General features: G+C 44.8%; 1 protein-coding gene across 1 annotated transcript in view; it reads right to left on the bottom strand.

Annotated features, from left to right (window-relative positions):
• The window catches only part of LOC129823540 (collagen alpha-1(XI) chain-like), a gene marked incomplete in the record, with an annotated part of 214,728 nt that overhangs the window by 74,708 nt on the left and 125,070 nt on the right, over positions 1 to 14,950 (bottom strand). Inside the window, 8 exon segments of the mRNA XM_055882338.1 lie at positions 4,602 to 4,655; positions 8,222 to 8,275; positions 8,364 to 8,525; positions 9,904 to 9,948; positions 10,171 to 10,224; positions 10,838 to 10,882; positions 12,453 to 12,506; positions 13,714 to 13,758. Of these exon segments, the coding sequence (XP_055738313.1) occupies positions 4,602 to 4,655; positions 8,222 to 8,275; positions 8,364 to 8,525; positions 9,904 to 9,948; positions 10,171 to 10,224; positions 10,838 to 10,882; positions 12,453 to 12,506; positions 13,714 to 13,758 (513 nt within the window).

Here is a 14,950-nt window from a genome sequence, read left to right as displayed (position 1 = left end):
ATGTCATACTGTCATAGAAGGAAAACGGAACATTCTTATGTCATACTGTCATAGAAGGAAAACGGAACATTCTAATGTCATACTGTCATAGAAAGAAAACGGAACATTCTAATGTCATAGTGTCATAGAAAGAAAACGGAACATTCTAATGTCATAGTGTCATAGAAAGAAAACGGAACATTCTATTGTTATATTGTCATAGAAAGAAAACGGAACATTCTAATGTCATAGTGTCATAGAAAGAAAACGGAACATTCTAATGTCATAGTGTCATAGAAAGAAAACAGAACATTCTAATGTTATACTGTCATAGGAAGAAAATGGCATCGTTCTATAGTTAAATATATTGACAGAAAACCTCTGCAAACAGTAATTATAGATTCATCTATTCACACAGATAAAGTTCAGACCTCCAAGAAAGTCTTAAAGTCATTCAAACATTCTACAGCTCAGACAAGACTCCTCCGCTGCTCCGTGGGGTTAGAGTCTGAGTCAGAGCTACACCTTTCAGACAAATAGACAATCAAATCAGAGCAAGCGGTAAGCAGATACCCACATTACCCAGAGGCACTTGACAGCCTGACCTGCATGTCAACTCTGGCGGTATTGGCTCCTGAGGTGTCTAGGGTGATGTGTCCCAAACGGATCCCTATTCCCTATGTAGTGCACTATTATACTGTAGCACACTCAAATGTAGTGCCCTACATAGGGAATATCGTGCTATTTGGGATGCATGCTAGGTGTCCACTCTTCACTCTTCACTGTCTGTTTGAGAGGGAAGGAGCTTGTTTCAGCAATTCTCTTTCCCTCTCTTAATTCCTCCAATGTCTATCTCTCCTCCATCCCCCTCCTGTTCCCCATCTCACCCTCCACCCTCCCCTTCCCCACCTCACCCTCCACCCCTCCCCCACCTCACCCTCCACCCCTCCCCTTCCCCACCTCACACTCCACCCCTCCCGTTCCCACCACACCCTCCACCCTCCCCCTTCCCCATCTCACCCTCCACCCCTCCCCTTCCCCACCACACCCTCCATCCCTCCCCTTCCCCACCACACCCTCCACCCTCCCCCTTCCCCACCTCACCCTCCACCCCTCCCGTTCCCACCTCACCCTGCACCCCTCCCGTTCCCACCTCATCCTCCACCCCTCCCGTTCCCACCTCACCCTCCACCCCTCCCGTTCCCACCTCACCCTCCACCCATCCCCTTCCCAACCTCACCCTCCACCCCTCCCGTTCCCACCTCACCCTCCACCCCTCCCGTTCCCACCTCACCCTCCACCCCTCCCGTTCCCACCTCACCCTCCACCCCTCCCGTTCCCCACCTCACCCTCCACCCCTCCCGTTCCCACCACACACTCCACCCCTCCCGTTCCCACCTCACCCTCCACCCCTCCCGTTCCCACCTCACCCTCCACCCCTCCCGTTCCCACCTCACACTCCACCCCTCCCGTTCCCACCTCACACTCCACCCCTCCCGTTCCCACCTCACACTCCACCCCTCCCGTTCCCACCTCACACTCCACCCCTCCCGTTCCCACCTCACACTCCACCCCTCCCGTTCCCACCTCACACTCCACCCCTCCCGTTCCCACCTCACCCTCCACCCCTCCCGTTCCCACCTCACCCTCCACCCCTCCCGTTCCCGTTCCCACCTCACACTCCACCCCTCCCGTTCCCACCTCACCCTCCACCCCTCCCGTTCCCACCTCACACTCCACCCCTCCCGTTCCCCACCTCACACTCCACCCCTCCCGTTCCCCACCTCACACTCCACCCCTCCCGTTCCCCACCTCACCCTCCACCCCTCCCGTTCCCACCTCACCCTACACCCCTCCCGTTCCCACCTCACCCTCCACCCCTCCCGTTCCCACCTCACCCTCCACTCCTCCCGTTCCCACCTCACACTCCACCCCTCCCGTTCCCACCTCACCCTCCACCCCTCCCGTTCCCACCTCACACTCCACCCCTCCCGTTCCCACCTCACCCTCCACCCCTCCCGTTCCCACCTCACACTCCACCCCTCCCGTTCCCCACCTCACACTCCACCCCTCCCGTTCCCACCTCACCCTCCACCCCTCCCGTTCCCCACCTCACCCTCCACCTCTCCACTTCCCCCTCCACCTCTCCACTTCCCCACCTCCCCCTCCACCCTCCCCTTCCCCACCTCACCCTCCACCCCTCCCGTTCCCACCTCACCCTCCACCCCTCCCGTTCCCACCTCACCCTCCACCCCTCCCGTTCCCCACCTCACCCTCCATCCCTCCCCTTCCCCATCTCACCCTCCACCCATCCCCTTCCCAACCTCACCCTCCACCCATCCCCTTCCCAACCTCACCCTCCACCCCTCCCGTTCCCCATCTCTCCCTCCACCCTGCCCCTTCCCCACCTCATCCTCCATTTTGATAGTTATTCTTGTCTCTACTGTCCTACTTTACTTTGACAGTAGTTCTTTTTGATTCTACTTGGAGTTTCAGGACTATAGCTTCACAAGAGTTCTTCAGACAGATTCAGAAGGTGAATAGAGATATAGATTGTCCAGATTTAGACTGGTGTCATCGAGGGCGAAGAGAGATATAGATTCGCCAGATTCAGACTGGTGTCATCGAGCACGAATTGTGATACTCCAGAGTGCCAGAGAAGTCTTTGAAGGGCCTCCCGAGTGTCTCAGCGGTCTAAAACACTGAGTGTCTCAGCGGTCTAAGACACTGAGTGGCTCAGCGGTCTAAAACACTGAGTGGCTCAGCGGTCTAAAACACTGAGTGTCTCAGCGGTCTAAGACACTGAGTGTCTCAGCGGTCTAAGGCACTGAGTGGCTCAGCGGTCTAAAACACTGAGTGGCTCAGCGGTCTAAAACACTGAGTGTCTCAGCGGTCTAAGACACTGAGTGATGCAGCGGTCTAAGACACTGAGTGGCTCAGCGGTCTAAAACACTGAGTGGCTCAGCGGTCTAAGACACTGAGTGATGCAGCGGTCTAAGACACTGAGTGGCTCAGCGGTCTAAGACACTGAGTGGCTCAGCGGTCTAAGACACTGAGTGGCTCAGCGGTCTAAGACACTGAGTGGCTCAGCGGTCTAAAACACTGAGTGATGCAGCGGTCTAAGACACTGAGTGATGCAGCGGTCTAAGACACTGAGTGATGCAGCGGTCTAAGACACTGAGTGATGCAGCGGTCTAAAACACTGAGTGACTCAGCGGTCTAAGACACTGAGTGATGCAGCGGTCTAAGACACTGAGTGGCTCAGCGGTCTAAGACACTGAGTGGCTCAGCGGTCTAAGACACTGAGTGGCTCAGCGGTCTAAAACACTGAGTGGCTCAGCGGTCTAAGACACTGAGTGATGCAGCGGTCTAAGACACTGAGTGGCTCAGCGGTCTAAGACACTGAGTGGCTCAGCGGTCTAAGACACTGAGTGGCTCAGCGGTCTAAGACACTGAGTGATGCAGCGGTCTAAAACACTGAGTGGCTCAGCGGTCTAAAACGCTGAGTGTCTCAGCGGTCTAAGACACTGAGTGATGCAGCGGTCTAAGACACTGAGTAGCTCAGCGGTCTAAAACACTGAGTGGCTCAGCGGTCTAAGACACTGAGTGATGCAGCGGTCTAAGACACTAAGTGGCTCAGCGGTCTAAGACACTGAGTGGCCCAGCGGTCTAAGACACTGAGCGGCTCAGCGGTCTAAAACACTGAGTGTCTCAGCGGTCTAAGACACTGAGTGGCTCAGCGGTCTAAAACACTGAGTGTCTCAGCGGTCTAAGACACTGAGTGGCTCAGCGGTCTAAGGCACTGAGTGGCTCAGCGGTCTAAGACACTGAGTGTCTCAGCGGTCTAAGGCACAGAGTGGCTCAGCGGTCTAAAACACTGAGTGGCTCAGCGGTCTAAAACACTGAGTGTCTCAGCGGTCTAAGGCACTGAGTGGCTCAGCGGTCTAAAACACTGAGTGGCTCAGCAGTCTAAAACACTGAGTGGCTCAGCAGTCTAAAACACTGAGTGGCTCAGCGGTCTAAAACACTGAGTGGCTCAGCAGTCTAAAACACTGAGTGGCTCAGCAGTCTAAAACACTGAGTGGCTCAGCGGTCTAAAACACTGAGTGGCTCAGCGGTCTAAAACACTGAGTGGCTCAGCAGTCTAAAACACTGAGTGGCTCAGCGGTCTAAGGTACTTCATCACAGTGTTGCGGTGTCACTGCAGCCTGGGGTGTGATCCCAACTGTCCGTGACCGGGAGTCCCATAGGATGGTGCACAATTGGCCCAGCGTCGTCCGGGTTAGGGGAGGGGTTGGTCGGGCTGCGGGGCTTTACTTGGCTCATCGCGCTCTAATGACTCCTTGTGGCGGGCCGGGCGCTTGCAGGCTGACTCCGGTTGTCAGTTGAATGGTGTTTCCTCTGACACATTGGTGCGGCTGACTTCCAGGTTTAGCCGGCGGGTGTTAAGAAGCGCGGTTTGGCAGGTCATGTTTCGGAGGACCCATGACTCGACCATTTGCCTCTCCCGAGCCCATTGGGGAGTTGCAGTGATTTCTAGATTGTAATCATGAAAAAAGGGGGGGGGGTAATAATAATTGAAAAGAAAGTATTAAGTAATGTAGTGATCTAGAGAGCCTCACCCTTCCTCCTTTTTCTCCGTTGGAGCCGGGGAATCCAGGGAAGCCATTAGAGCCCTGTGAAACGGACAGAGAGATGGTTAGAGAGTTGAAGAGCTCTGTATCTCCTGTAGCCTCTGCCCTTTCTATCCAAGTCCCAAGAGAGAATATTTGATTTGATTTATTATGATCCTCATTTAGCCAATGAGTCTTACTGGAGTTCTACAAATGAAAACGAATGAAAACGAAAAAGACATTACAGACAAAATACTTTTGACATACATTGTAAAACATTAACATGTAGTGTGTGTGTGTGTGTGTGTGTGTGTGTGTGTGTGTGTGTGTGTGTGTGTGTGTGTGTGTGTGTGTGTGTGTGTGTGTGTGTGTGTGTGTGCATCTATCAGTTCCACATACATGTCAGTACATACACACAACAAGTAGTTCACATGGGGGAGAGGCGTTTGCGCCGTGAGGTGTTGCTTTATTTGTGTTTTGAAACCAGGTTTGCTGTTCCCTTGCGTTATATGAGATGGCTCCTGGCTCTGTATAATACTATACGTTTCCTTGAATATGTTCTAGATTTGGGGACTGTGAAAAGACCCCTGGTGGCATGTCTGGTGGGGTAAATGTGTGTGTCAGAGCTGTGTGTAAGTTGACTATGCAAACCATTTGGGATTTTAAACACATTCATGTTTCTTATAAAAACAAGAAGTGATGCAGTCAGTCTCTCCTCAACCCTTAGCCAAGAGAGACCGGCATGCATAGTATTTATATCAGCCCTCTGATTACGACGGGCGGTATCTGACTTGGTGGCTGTGGTATCTGACTTGGTGGCTGTGGTATCTGACTTGGTGGCTGTGGTATCTGACTTGGTGGCTGTGGTATTTGACTTGGTGGCTGTGGTATCTGACTTGGTGGCTGTGGTATTTGACTTGGTGGCTGTGGAATCTGACTTGGTGGCTGTGGTATCTGACTTGGTGGCTGTGGTATCTGACTTGGTGGCTGTGGTATCTGACTTGGTGGCTGTGGTATTTGACTTGGTGGCTGTGGTATCTGACTTGGTGGCTGTGGTATTTGACTTGGTGGCTGTGGAATCTGACTTGGTGGCTGTGGTTTCTGACTTGGTGGCTGTGGTATCTGACTTGGTGGCTGTGGTATCTGACTTGGTGGCTGTGGTTTCTGACTTGGTGGCTATGGAATCTGCCGAAGAAGGAATCCAGAGGAGCTTACCAATGTCGCTTCCCTTCAAGAAGCATTGACAATACAGACAAAGTAAGAAACAACGTTAGAGTTTATGTGCTTCATTGCACACAGAGGGAAGTGTCTACTTGAAATGGCAGAAGGGTTTACGTATGTGTATGTCCATCTGTCTGCCTGTGTATGTGTAGACTAAACCCATTCCGTCAGACAGCAGGAAAAACAGTGGAACGTGGAGAGAGAGAGACAGTGAAAAGGACCTCTGTGGATTAACTGTTTTCTTTACTAGTAAACTGAATGATTAGGAGTGAAGAGGAGAGGATGAGAGGAGAGGATGAGAGGAGTAGAGGAGAGGATGAGAGGAGTAGAGGAGAGGATGAGAGGAGAGGAGTAGAGGAGAGGATGAGTAGAGGAGGGGATGAGAGGAGTAGAGGAGAGGATGAGAGGAGTAGAGGAGAGGATGAGAGGAGTAGAGGAGAGGATGAGAGGAGTAGAGGAGAGGATGAGAGGTGTAGAGGAGAGGAGGAGGAAGAGGATGAGGAGTAGAGGAGAGGATGAGGAGTAGAGGAGAGGATGAGAGGCGTAGAGGAGAGGGGGAGAGCACTGTAACATCACTGTAATATCACTGTAATATCCCTGTAACACCACTGTAATATAACTGTAATACCACTGTAATATCACTGTAACAGCACTGTAATATAACTGTAATATCACTGTAATATAACTGTAATATAACTGTAATACCACTGTAATATCACTGTAACATCACTGTAACATCACTGTAATATCACTGTAACATCACTGTAATATAACTGTAATATCACTGTAATATAACTGTAATACCACTGTAATATCACTGTAACAGCACTGTAATATAACTGTAATATCACTGTAATATCACTGTAACAGCACTGTAATATAACTGTAATATCACTGTAATATCACTGTAATATAACTGTAATACCACTGTAATATCACTGTAACAGCACTGTAATATAACTGTAATATCACTGTAATATCATTGTAACAGCACTGTAATATAACTGTAATATCACTGTAACAGCACTGTAATATAACTGTAATATCACTGTAATATCACTGTAATATCACTGTAATATAACTGTAATACCACTGTAATATCACTGTAACATCACTGTAATATCACTGTAATATCACTGTAACAGCACTGTAATATAACTGTAATATCACTGTAATATCACTGTAACATCACTGTAACATCACTGTAACATCACTGTAACATCACTGTAATATCACTGTAATATCACTGTAATATAACTGTAATATCACTGTAATATCACTGTAACATCACTGTAACATCACTGTAATATAACTGTAATACCACTGTAATATCACTGTAACATCACTGTAACATCACTGTAACATCACTGTAATATCACTGTAATATCACTGTAACATCACTGTAACATCACTGTAACATCACTGTAACATCACTGTAATATCACTGTAACATCACTGTAACATCACTGTAACATCACTGTAATATCACTGTAACATCACTGCAACATCACTGTAACATCACTGTAATATCACTGTAACATCACTGTAACATCACTGTAATATAACTGTAATACCACTGTAATATCACTGTAACATCACTGTAACATCACTGTAACATCACTGTAATATCACTGTAATATCACTGTAACATCACTGTAACATCACTGTAACATCACTGTAACATCACTGTAATATCACTGTAACATCACTGTAACATCACTGTAATATCACTGTAATATCACTGTAACATCACTGTAACATCACTGTAACATCACTGTAATATCACTGTAATATCACTGTAATACCACTGTAACACCACTGTAACATCACTGTAATATCACTGTAACATCACTGTAACATCACTGTAACATCACTGTAACATCACTGTAATATCACTGTAATATCACTGTAATACCACTGTAATATCACTGTAATACCACTGTAACATCACTGTAATATCACTGTAATATCACTGTAATACCACTGTAACACCACTGTAATATCACTGTAATACCACTGTAATATCACTGTAATACCACTGTAATATCACTGTAATATCACTGTAATACCACTGTAATACCACTGTAACACCACTGTAACACCACTGTAATATCACTGTAATATCACTGTAATACCACTGTAACACCACTGTAACATCACTGTAATACCACTGTAATATCACTGTAATACCACTGTAACACCACTGTAACATCACTGTAACATCATGTTGTGATACGTAGACATACAACTGATCATAAAGGCCCAGTGCAGTCAAAAACGCGATTTTCCTGTGTTTTATATATATTTCAGTAACATTAGAGAGAAAGAGGTGGTAGAGTCAGTAACACAGAGAGATATACGAACACACAGAGAGATACCACAGTCAGTTTTGTGCTGTTATCACATACCTTAGGTCCTTGTCTTCCTGGGTAGCCGGGTAATCCGGGGACACCAAGTTTACCCTAAACAACGTAAAATAGGGTTACAATAAGCAGACTGGCTTGTGAAAACACATCAAGATGGCGACGATACAGAGGTGTCAATGAGTACCTTCTCTCCAGCAGACCCGATGGGGCCGGCCTCTCCGTTGGGGCCTGATCGACCTTTGGGGCCCTCAGGTCCGTCTTCACCTCTGGCTCCTAGGACACCGAGCTCTCCCTTGTCTCCTTTGATGCCCATGTCTCCTTTGAAACCTGGAAAACCGTCCTCTCCCTGAAACACAGAAGAAGAAAAATAATCTTCAATAACGGGCAAGATAAGTTCAAAGGGTCCTCTGAATCACTTTAAAACATAAAAAAAAACACTATTTTCAAAAAAGTATTACATCATACATAAATACCTGTATTAAATATACTGAACATCTTTTCTGCGTTGATTTCACATGAGCATCAAGGCATAAATTGCTTCCACTGTAAACTTGAATGATAGACGTGGACATCTAGTGGTGATATGATGAAATTGCAGTGACTGAATATAGAGATATACTGCCATCTGGTGGTCAGACCTCAGAATGCAGTTTGCCAGTATTTACATAGAGGCTCTTATCACAGGATTTCACAAACTTGGTCTTCAGGACCCTAAGGGGGTACACGTTTTGGTTTCGTTGTCCTAACACTACACAGCTGATTCAAAGCTTGATGATTAGATTAATATGTCTAGTGTTAGGGGTCCCGAGAGGTGAGTTCGGGAAAACCCTGCTCTCTCATTTCACACTTCCCATCTTTCCTAGGGTCTACTGTAGTTGTCACTTACTGCAACTAAGCAATGGAGAGATATCAAGATCCTTCTACAGCATGTAATGTAAAGCGTTTGTTCGTTTCTAACTTTGTTATAAGCCTTTTTTTTTGGCATTACGTTGAAAACAGCAGACCCAAAATAGAAAGGTCGTTTATTTTTTATTTTTTAAAGGAAATCTTATCGTCCTGCTCCCGCGTCTAAAAACAGCCGGGTTCATCAGCCTTTTGCTGACTCAACAGGAAAATCGACCAATGAGGCAGATGAACAAGCTGAAAAAACGTCTAGAAGTTTAGAGCAGCCGGCGATAACAACGGCAATCAATCTACTTTTAGATCACATTTGCTACTGTTACCTGTAGACTTTGGCGTTACGCTAACGCTAGTTAGCATTGGCTCGCGGAAAGAAAAAAAAACGACCTCTATCTTCAGTCATACTGCATGCAGAGACATTAAAACGGTATCTACAAGTTCATCTGACTCTAGGTATGTAGCACAAAGACTTAAATGCCAGAATCTTGCAATATACCTTTAATATTTTACACCCCATTACTACTTAACGAGCTGAAGCCTTTCAAGCCAATAGGCATTTAAGGGGTTTTCCACTAGATCTGCCTGCCTGCTAAAAAAGAAAGGCCTGGGGAAAAAAATGGAATGAATTACAACTATGGTAGATAGTGGAGCTGGAGGAAAAGTTTTCCTCTTACCACTGACTCAGGGTCAGGTATTAGCTCATCCCTCTAACGGTTAAGGTTAAGATTATAACGTTTGGGGCCAATCTGATCCTAGATCTGTGGTTGAGAACCACGTTCTAACCTCTAACACAAATACGAGGCGGACATATTGTTGTTGTTTACCTTTTCTCCGCCGCCGCCTTTCAGACCTCTGACACCCTCGGCACCCTGTAGGAGGAAACAGAGGATGAATACGATGGTTCAAGAATATATCATTGACCAATGTGGAGTTGACTTCTGCTGTTGCGTTGTTGTGGTGGGTGTTTATGTACTTCTTATGAATTCAATCAATCAATACATTCATTCGTTAACCAATCAATCAATTCATAAATCATGTAAATATCAATTTTAACAGTAAGGTCAAAGGGTGTGACCCTTGAAGGTCGTTACCTTGACACCTCGTGAGCCAGGGTAGCCAATAGAACCCTGAGGACCAGGATGACCCTACGTGACGTGAAAAAAACAAGACAAAAACAGTATGGTTAGTTGGTGATCGAGATCAGGTAAGGTATGAATGGTAAGGTATGAATAGTAAGGTATTAATAGTAAGGTATCAATAGTAAGGTATGAATGGTAAGGTATGAATGGTAAGGTATGAATGGTAAGGTATGAATGGTAAGGTATGAATGGTAAGGTATGAATGGTAAGGTATTAATAGTAAGGTATGAATGGTAAGGTATGAATGGTAAGGTATGAATGGTAAGGTATGAATGGTAAGGTATGAATGGTAAGGTATTAATAGTAAGGTATGAATGGTAAGGTATGAATAGTAAGGTATGAATGGTAAGGTATTAATGGTAAGGTATGAATGGTAAGGTATGAATGGTAAGGTATGAATGGTAAGGTATTAATAGTAAGGTATGAATGGTAAGGTATGAATAGTAAGGTATGAATAGTAAGGTATTAATGGTAAGGTATGAATGGTAAGGTATGAATAGTAAGGTATGAATAGTGAGGTATGAATGGTAAGGTATTCATAGTAAGGTATTAATGGTAAGGTATTCATAGTAAGGTATTAATGGTAAGGTATGAATCAAATAAATGAAACCAGACTTACGACGCCTCCTTTCATTCCTGGAGGACCCTCCTTCCCTGGGTGACCCTGGAAGAAACATTGGGGTCAGATAACTATTATATGGCATTATTAACATACTACTAGACTAAAACTATAGTAAAACTACTACTGTAGTACTACTATACTTCAACTATATGATATGACATTATTTACTATATGATATCTACTATACTGGTAATACATATACACATATACATATATATATATATATATATAAAACACTGCATTTTCGACTCGCGTCAGGGCCAATTTTTGCATTTTAGCTAACCCTAACCCTTCTCCTAACCTTAACCTAATTCTCCTAACCTTAACCTAATTTTCCTAATCCCAACCCTTCTCCTAACCTTAACCTAATTCTCCTAATCCTAACCCTTCTCCTAACCTTAACCTAATTCTCCTAACCCTAACCCTTCTCCTAACCTTAACCTAATTCTCCTAACCCTAACCCTTTTCCTAACCTTAACCTAATTCTCCTAATTCTAACCCTTCTCCTAACCTTAACCTAATTCTCCTAATCCTAACCCTTCTCCTAACCTTAACCTAATTCTCCTAACCCTAACCCTTCTCCTAACCTTAACCTAATTCTCCTAACCCTAACCCTTTTCCTAACCTTAACCTAATTCTCCTAACCCTAACCCTTCTCCTAACCTTAACCTAATTCTCCTAACCCTAACCCTTTTCCTAACCTTAACCTAATTTTCCTAACCCTAACCCTTCTCCTAACCTTAACCTAATTCTCCTAATCCTAACCCTTCTCCTAACCTTAACCTAATTATCCTAACCCTAACCCTTCTCCTAACCTTAACCTAATTTTCCTAACCCTAACCCTAACCCTTTTCCTAACCTTAACCTAATTCTCCTAACCCTAACCCTTCTCCTAACCTTAACCTAATTCTCCTAACCCTAACCCTTCTCCTCACCTTAACCTAATTCTCCTAACCCTAACCCTTCTCCTCACCTTAACCTAATTCTCCTAACCCTAACCCTAACCCTTCTCCTAACCTTAACCTAATTCTCCTAACCCTAACCCTTCTCCTCACCTTAACCTAATTCTCCTAACCCTAACCCTTCTCCTAACCTTAACCTAAATCTCCTAACCCTAACTCTTTTCCTAACCTTAACCTAAATCTCCTAACCCTAACTCTTTTCCTAACCTTAACATAATTCTCCTAACCCTAACCCTTCTCCTAACCTTAACCTAATTCTCCTAACCCTAACCCTTTTCCTAACCTTAACCTAATTCTCCTAACCCTAACCCTTCTCCTAACCTTAACCTAATTCTCCTAACCCTAACCCTTCTCCTAACCTTAACCTAATTCTCCTAACCCTAACCCTTCTCCTAACCTTAACCTAATTCTCCTAACCCTAACCCTTCTCCTAACCTTAACCTAATTCTCCTAACCCTAACCCTTCTCCTAACCTTAACCTAATTCTCCTAACCTTCTGCATATGTTCTCCTAACCTGCTACAAAACATCACTTCTGCTAGTCAAAACCGGCAGGCCTGCTCTGAGAACAGTTTCCACTAATGTGATACACCTTGTCTGTGCCTAACAGGAAGTTGGTGGTTTTTAACAGGAAGTTGTAATAAGACTCACGGGAGGACCATCGGCACCACCCAGACCAGCCAATCCCTGACGACCTGACGGTCCCTAGACGGAGAGAGATATATACAGAGAGAGAAAATAGAGAGAGTGCGATAGAAAGAGAGAGAGAGCGAGAGAAAGAAAGAGAGAGACAGAGAGAGAAAGAAAGAGCGAGCGAGAGAAAGAGAGAGAGAGAGACCCAACCACGCACACACACAATTAGACTCAACAAAAAGAGAATTACTTGACACATTGGAAAGAATTATCAAAAAACAGAGCAAACTATTTGGAACCGTAGGCAGACCTGGCTCTCAAGAGAAGACAGGCTATGTGCACACTGCCCACAAAATGAGGTGGAAACTGAGCTGCACTTCCTAACCTCCTGCCCAATGTATGACCATATTAGAGACACATATTTCCCTCAGATTACACAGATCCACAAAGAATTTGAAAACAAACCCAATTTTGGGTTGTAGGTGCTTCTACACCTGCATTGCTTGCTGTTTGGGGTTTTAGGCTGGGTTTCTGTACAGCACTTCGAGATATTAGCTGATGTACGAAGGGCTATATAAAATAAACTTGATTTGATTTGATTTGATAAACTCCCATATCTACTGGGTGAAATACCACAGTGTTCCATCACAGCAGCAAGACGTGTGACCTGTTGCCACAAGAAAAGGTCAACCAGTGAAGAACAAACACCATTGTAAATACAACCCATATTTATGTTTATTTATTTTCCCTTCTGTACTTTAACTATTTGCGCATCGTTACAACACCGTATATATACATAATATGACATTTGTAATGTCTTTATTCTTTTGTAACTTCTGTGAGTGTAATGTTTATTGTTCATTTGTATTGTTTATTTCACTTTTGTATATTATCTACTTCACTTGCTTTGGCAATGTTAACACATGTTTCCCATGCCAATAAAGCCCCTTGAATTGACAGAGAGAGAGAGAGAGAGAGAGAGAAAGAGAGAGAGAGAGAAAGAGAGAGAGAGAGAGAGAGAGAGAGAGGGCCTATGGTTTTAAAACCAATGAGTCTGTTGAATCACTTATATGGTCAGACTGAGAAATCAATCTAAAACAACAGAGAAGGGTCTCTCTCACACACACACACACACACACACACACACACACACACACACACACACACACACACACACACACACACACACACACACACACACACACACACACACACACACACACACACACACACACACACACACACACACACAGACACAAACACACACACAGTTACTTACTTTTTCACCAGGCGGTCCGATTGGGCCTTGAGGACCGACAAGACCCTAGAATAAATAATATAAACCAGACATGTTACACAGCAGTCCGGGTGTACGGACCAAATTGCACACTATTCCCTGTGTAGTGCACTACATTTTGACCAGAGCCCTAAGTAGTGCACTACAAAGAGCAATAGGTTACCAATAGGTTACCAATAGGTTACCAATAGGTTATCACTATCCTGTCATTCACAATCAGTTACAGTCATATACTAGATGAAGGTGACCTGTCCTAGACACGGGAAGATGCAGAATTTAAATTTAAAAAACAGTTTCTCGTTCAGAAATAAACAGTTTATTCTATCTGTATGGCCGTTGTGATTTTCCAAAACGGTCCCTGTGGCCCTGTGCTGTCCACGCTCTGAGTATCCACAGGCGTGCTATAATCTCTGAACACAAGTGGACTCCAATAATGTCTCAATGATTTCAACACTGTAATATCGAAGCTGTTTTGTGTTAGACATAATTCCAGAATCAGTGATTCTCTATATAGCTGTCAACTGGACAGTGATCCTCTATATAGCTGTCAACTGGACAGTGATCCTCTATATAGCTGTCAACTGGACAGTGATCCTCTATATCGCTGTCAACTGGACAGTGATCCTCTATATAACTGTCAACTGGACAGTGATCCTCTATATAGCTGTCAACTGGACAGTGATCCTCTATATAACTGTCAACTGGACAGTGATCCTCTATATAGCTGTCAATTGGACAGTGATCCTCTATATAGCTGTCAACTGGACAGTGATCCTCTATATCGCTGTCAACTGGACAGTGATCCTCTATATCGCTGTCAACTGGACAGTGATCCTCTATATCGCTGTCAACAGGACAGTGATTCTCTATATAGCTGTCAACTGGACAGTGATCCTCTATATTGCTGTCAACTGGACAGTGATCCTCTATATAGCTGTCAACTGGACAGTGATCCTCTATATTGCTGTCAACTGGACAGTGATCCTCTATATCGCTGTCAACTGGACAGTGATCCTCTATATTGCTGTCAACTGGACAGTGATCCTCTATATTGCTGTCAACTGGACAGTGGAATTGAACAACTCTTCCTTTAACAGACTATAGAAAAGAGAGAGAGAGAGAGAGAGAGAGAGAGAAAGAGAGAGAAAGAGAGAGAAAGAGAGAGAGAGAGAGAGAGAAAGAGAGAAAGAGAGAGAGAGAGAGAGAGAGAGAGAGAGAG

Source organism: Salvelinus fontinalis, chromosome 26, assembly GCF_029448725.1.
Source record: "Salvelinus fontinalis isolate EN_2023a chromosome 26, ASM2944872v1, whole genome shotgun sequence".
Taxonomy (NCBI): domain Eukaryota; kingdom Metazoa; phylum Chordata; class Actinopteri; order Salmoniformes; family Salmonidae; genus Salvelinus; species Salvelinus fontinalis.
This window is presented reverse-complemented; position numbering and strand designations above follow the sequence as displayed.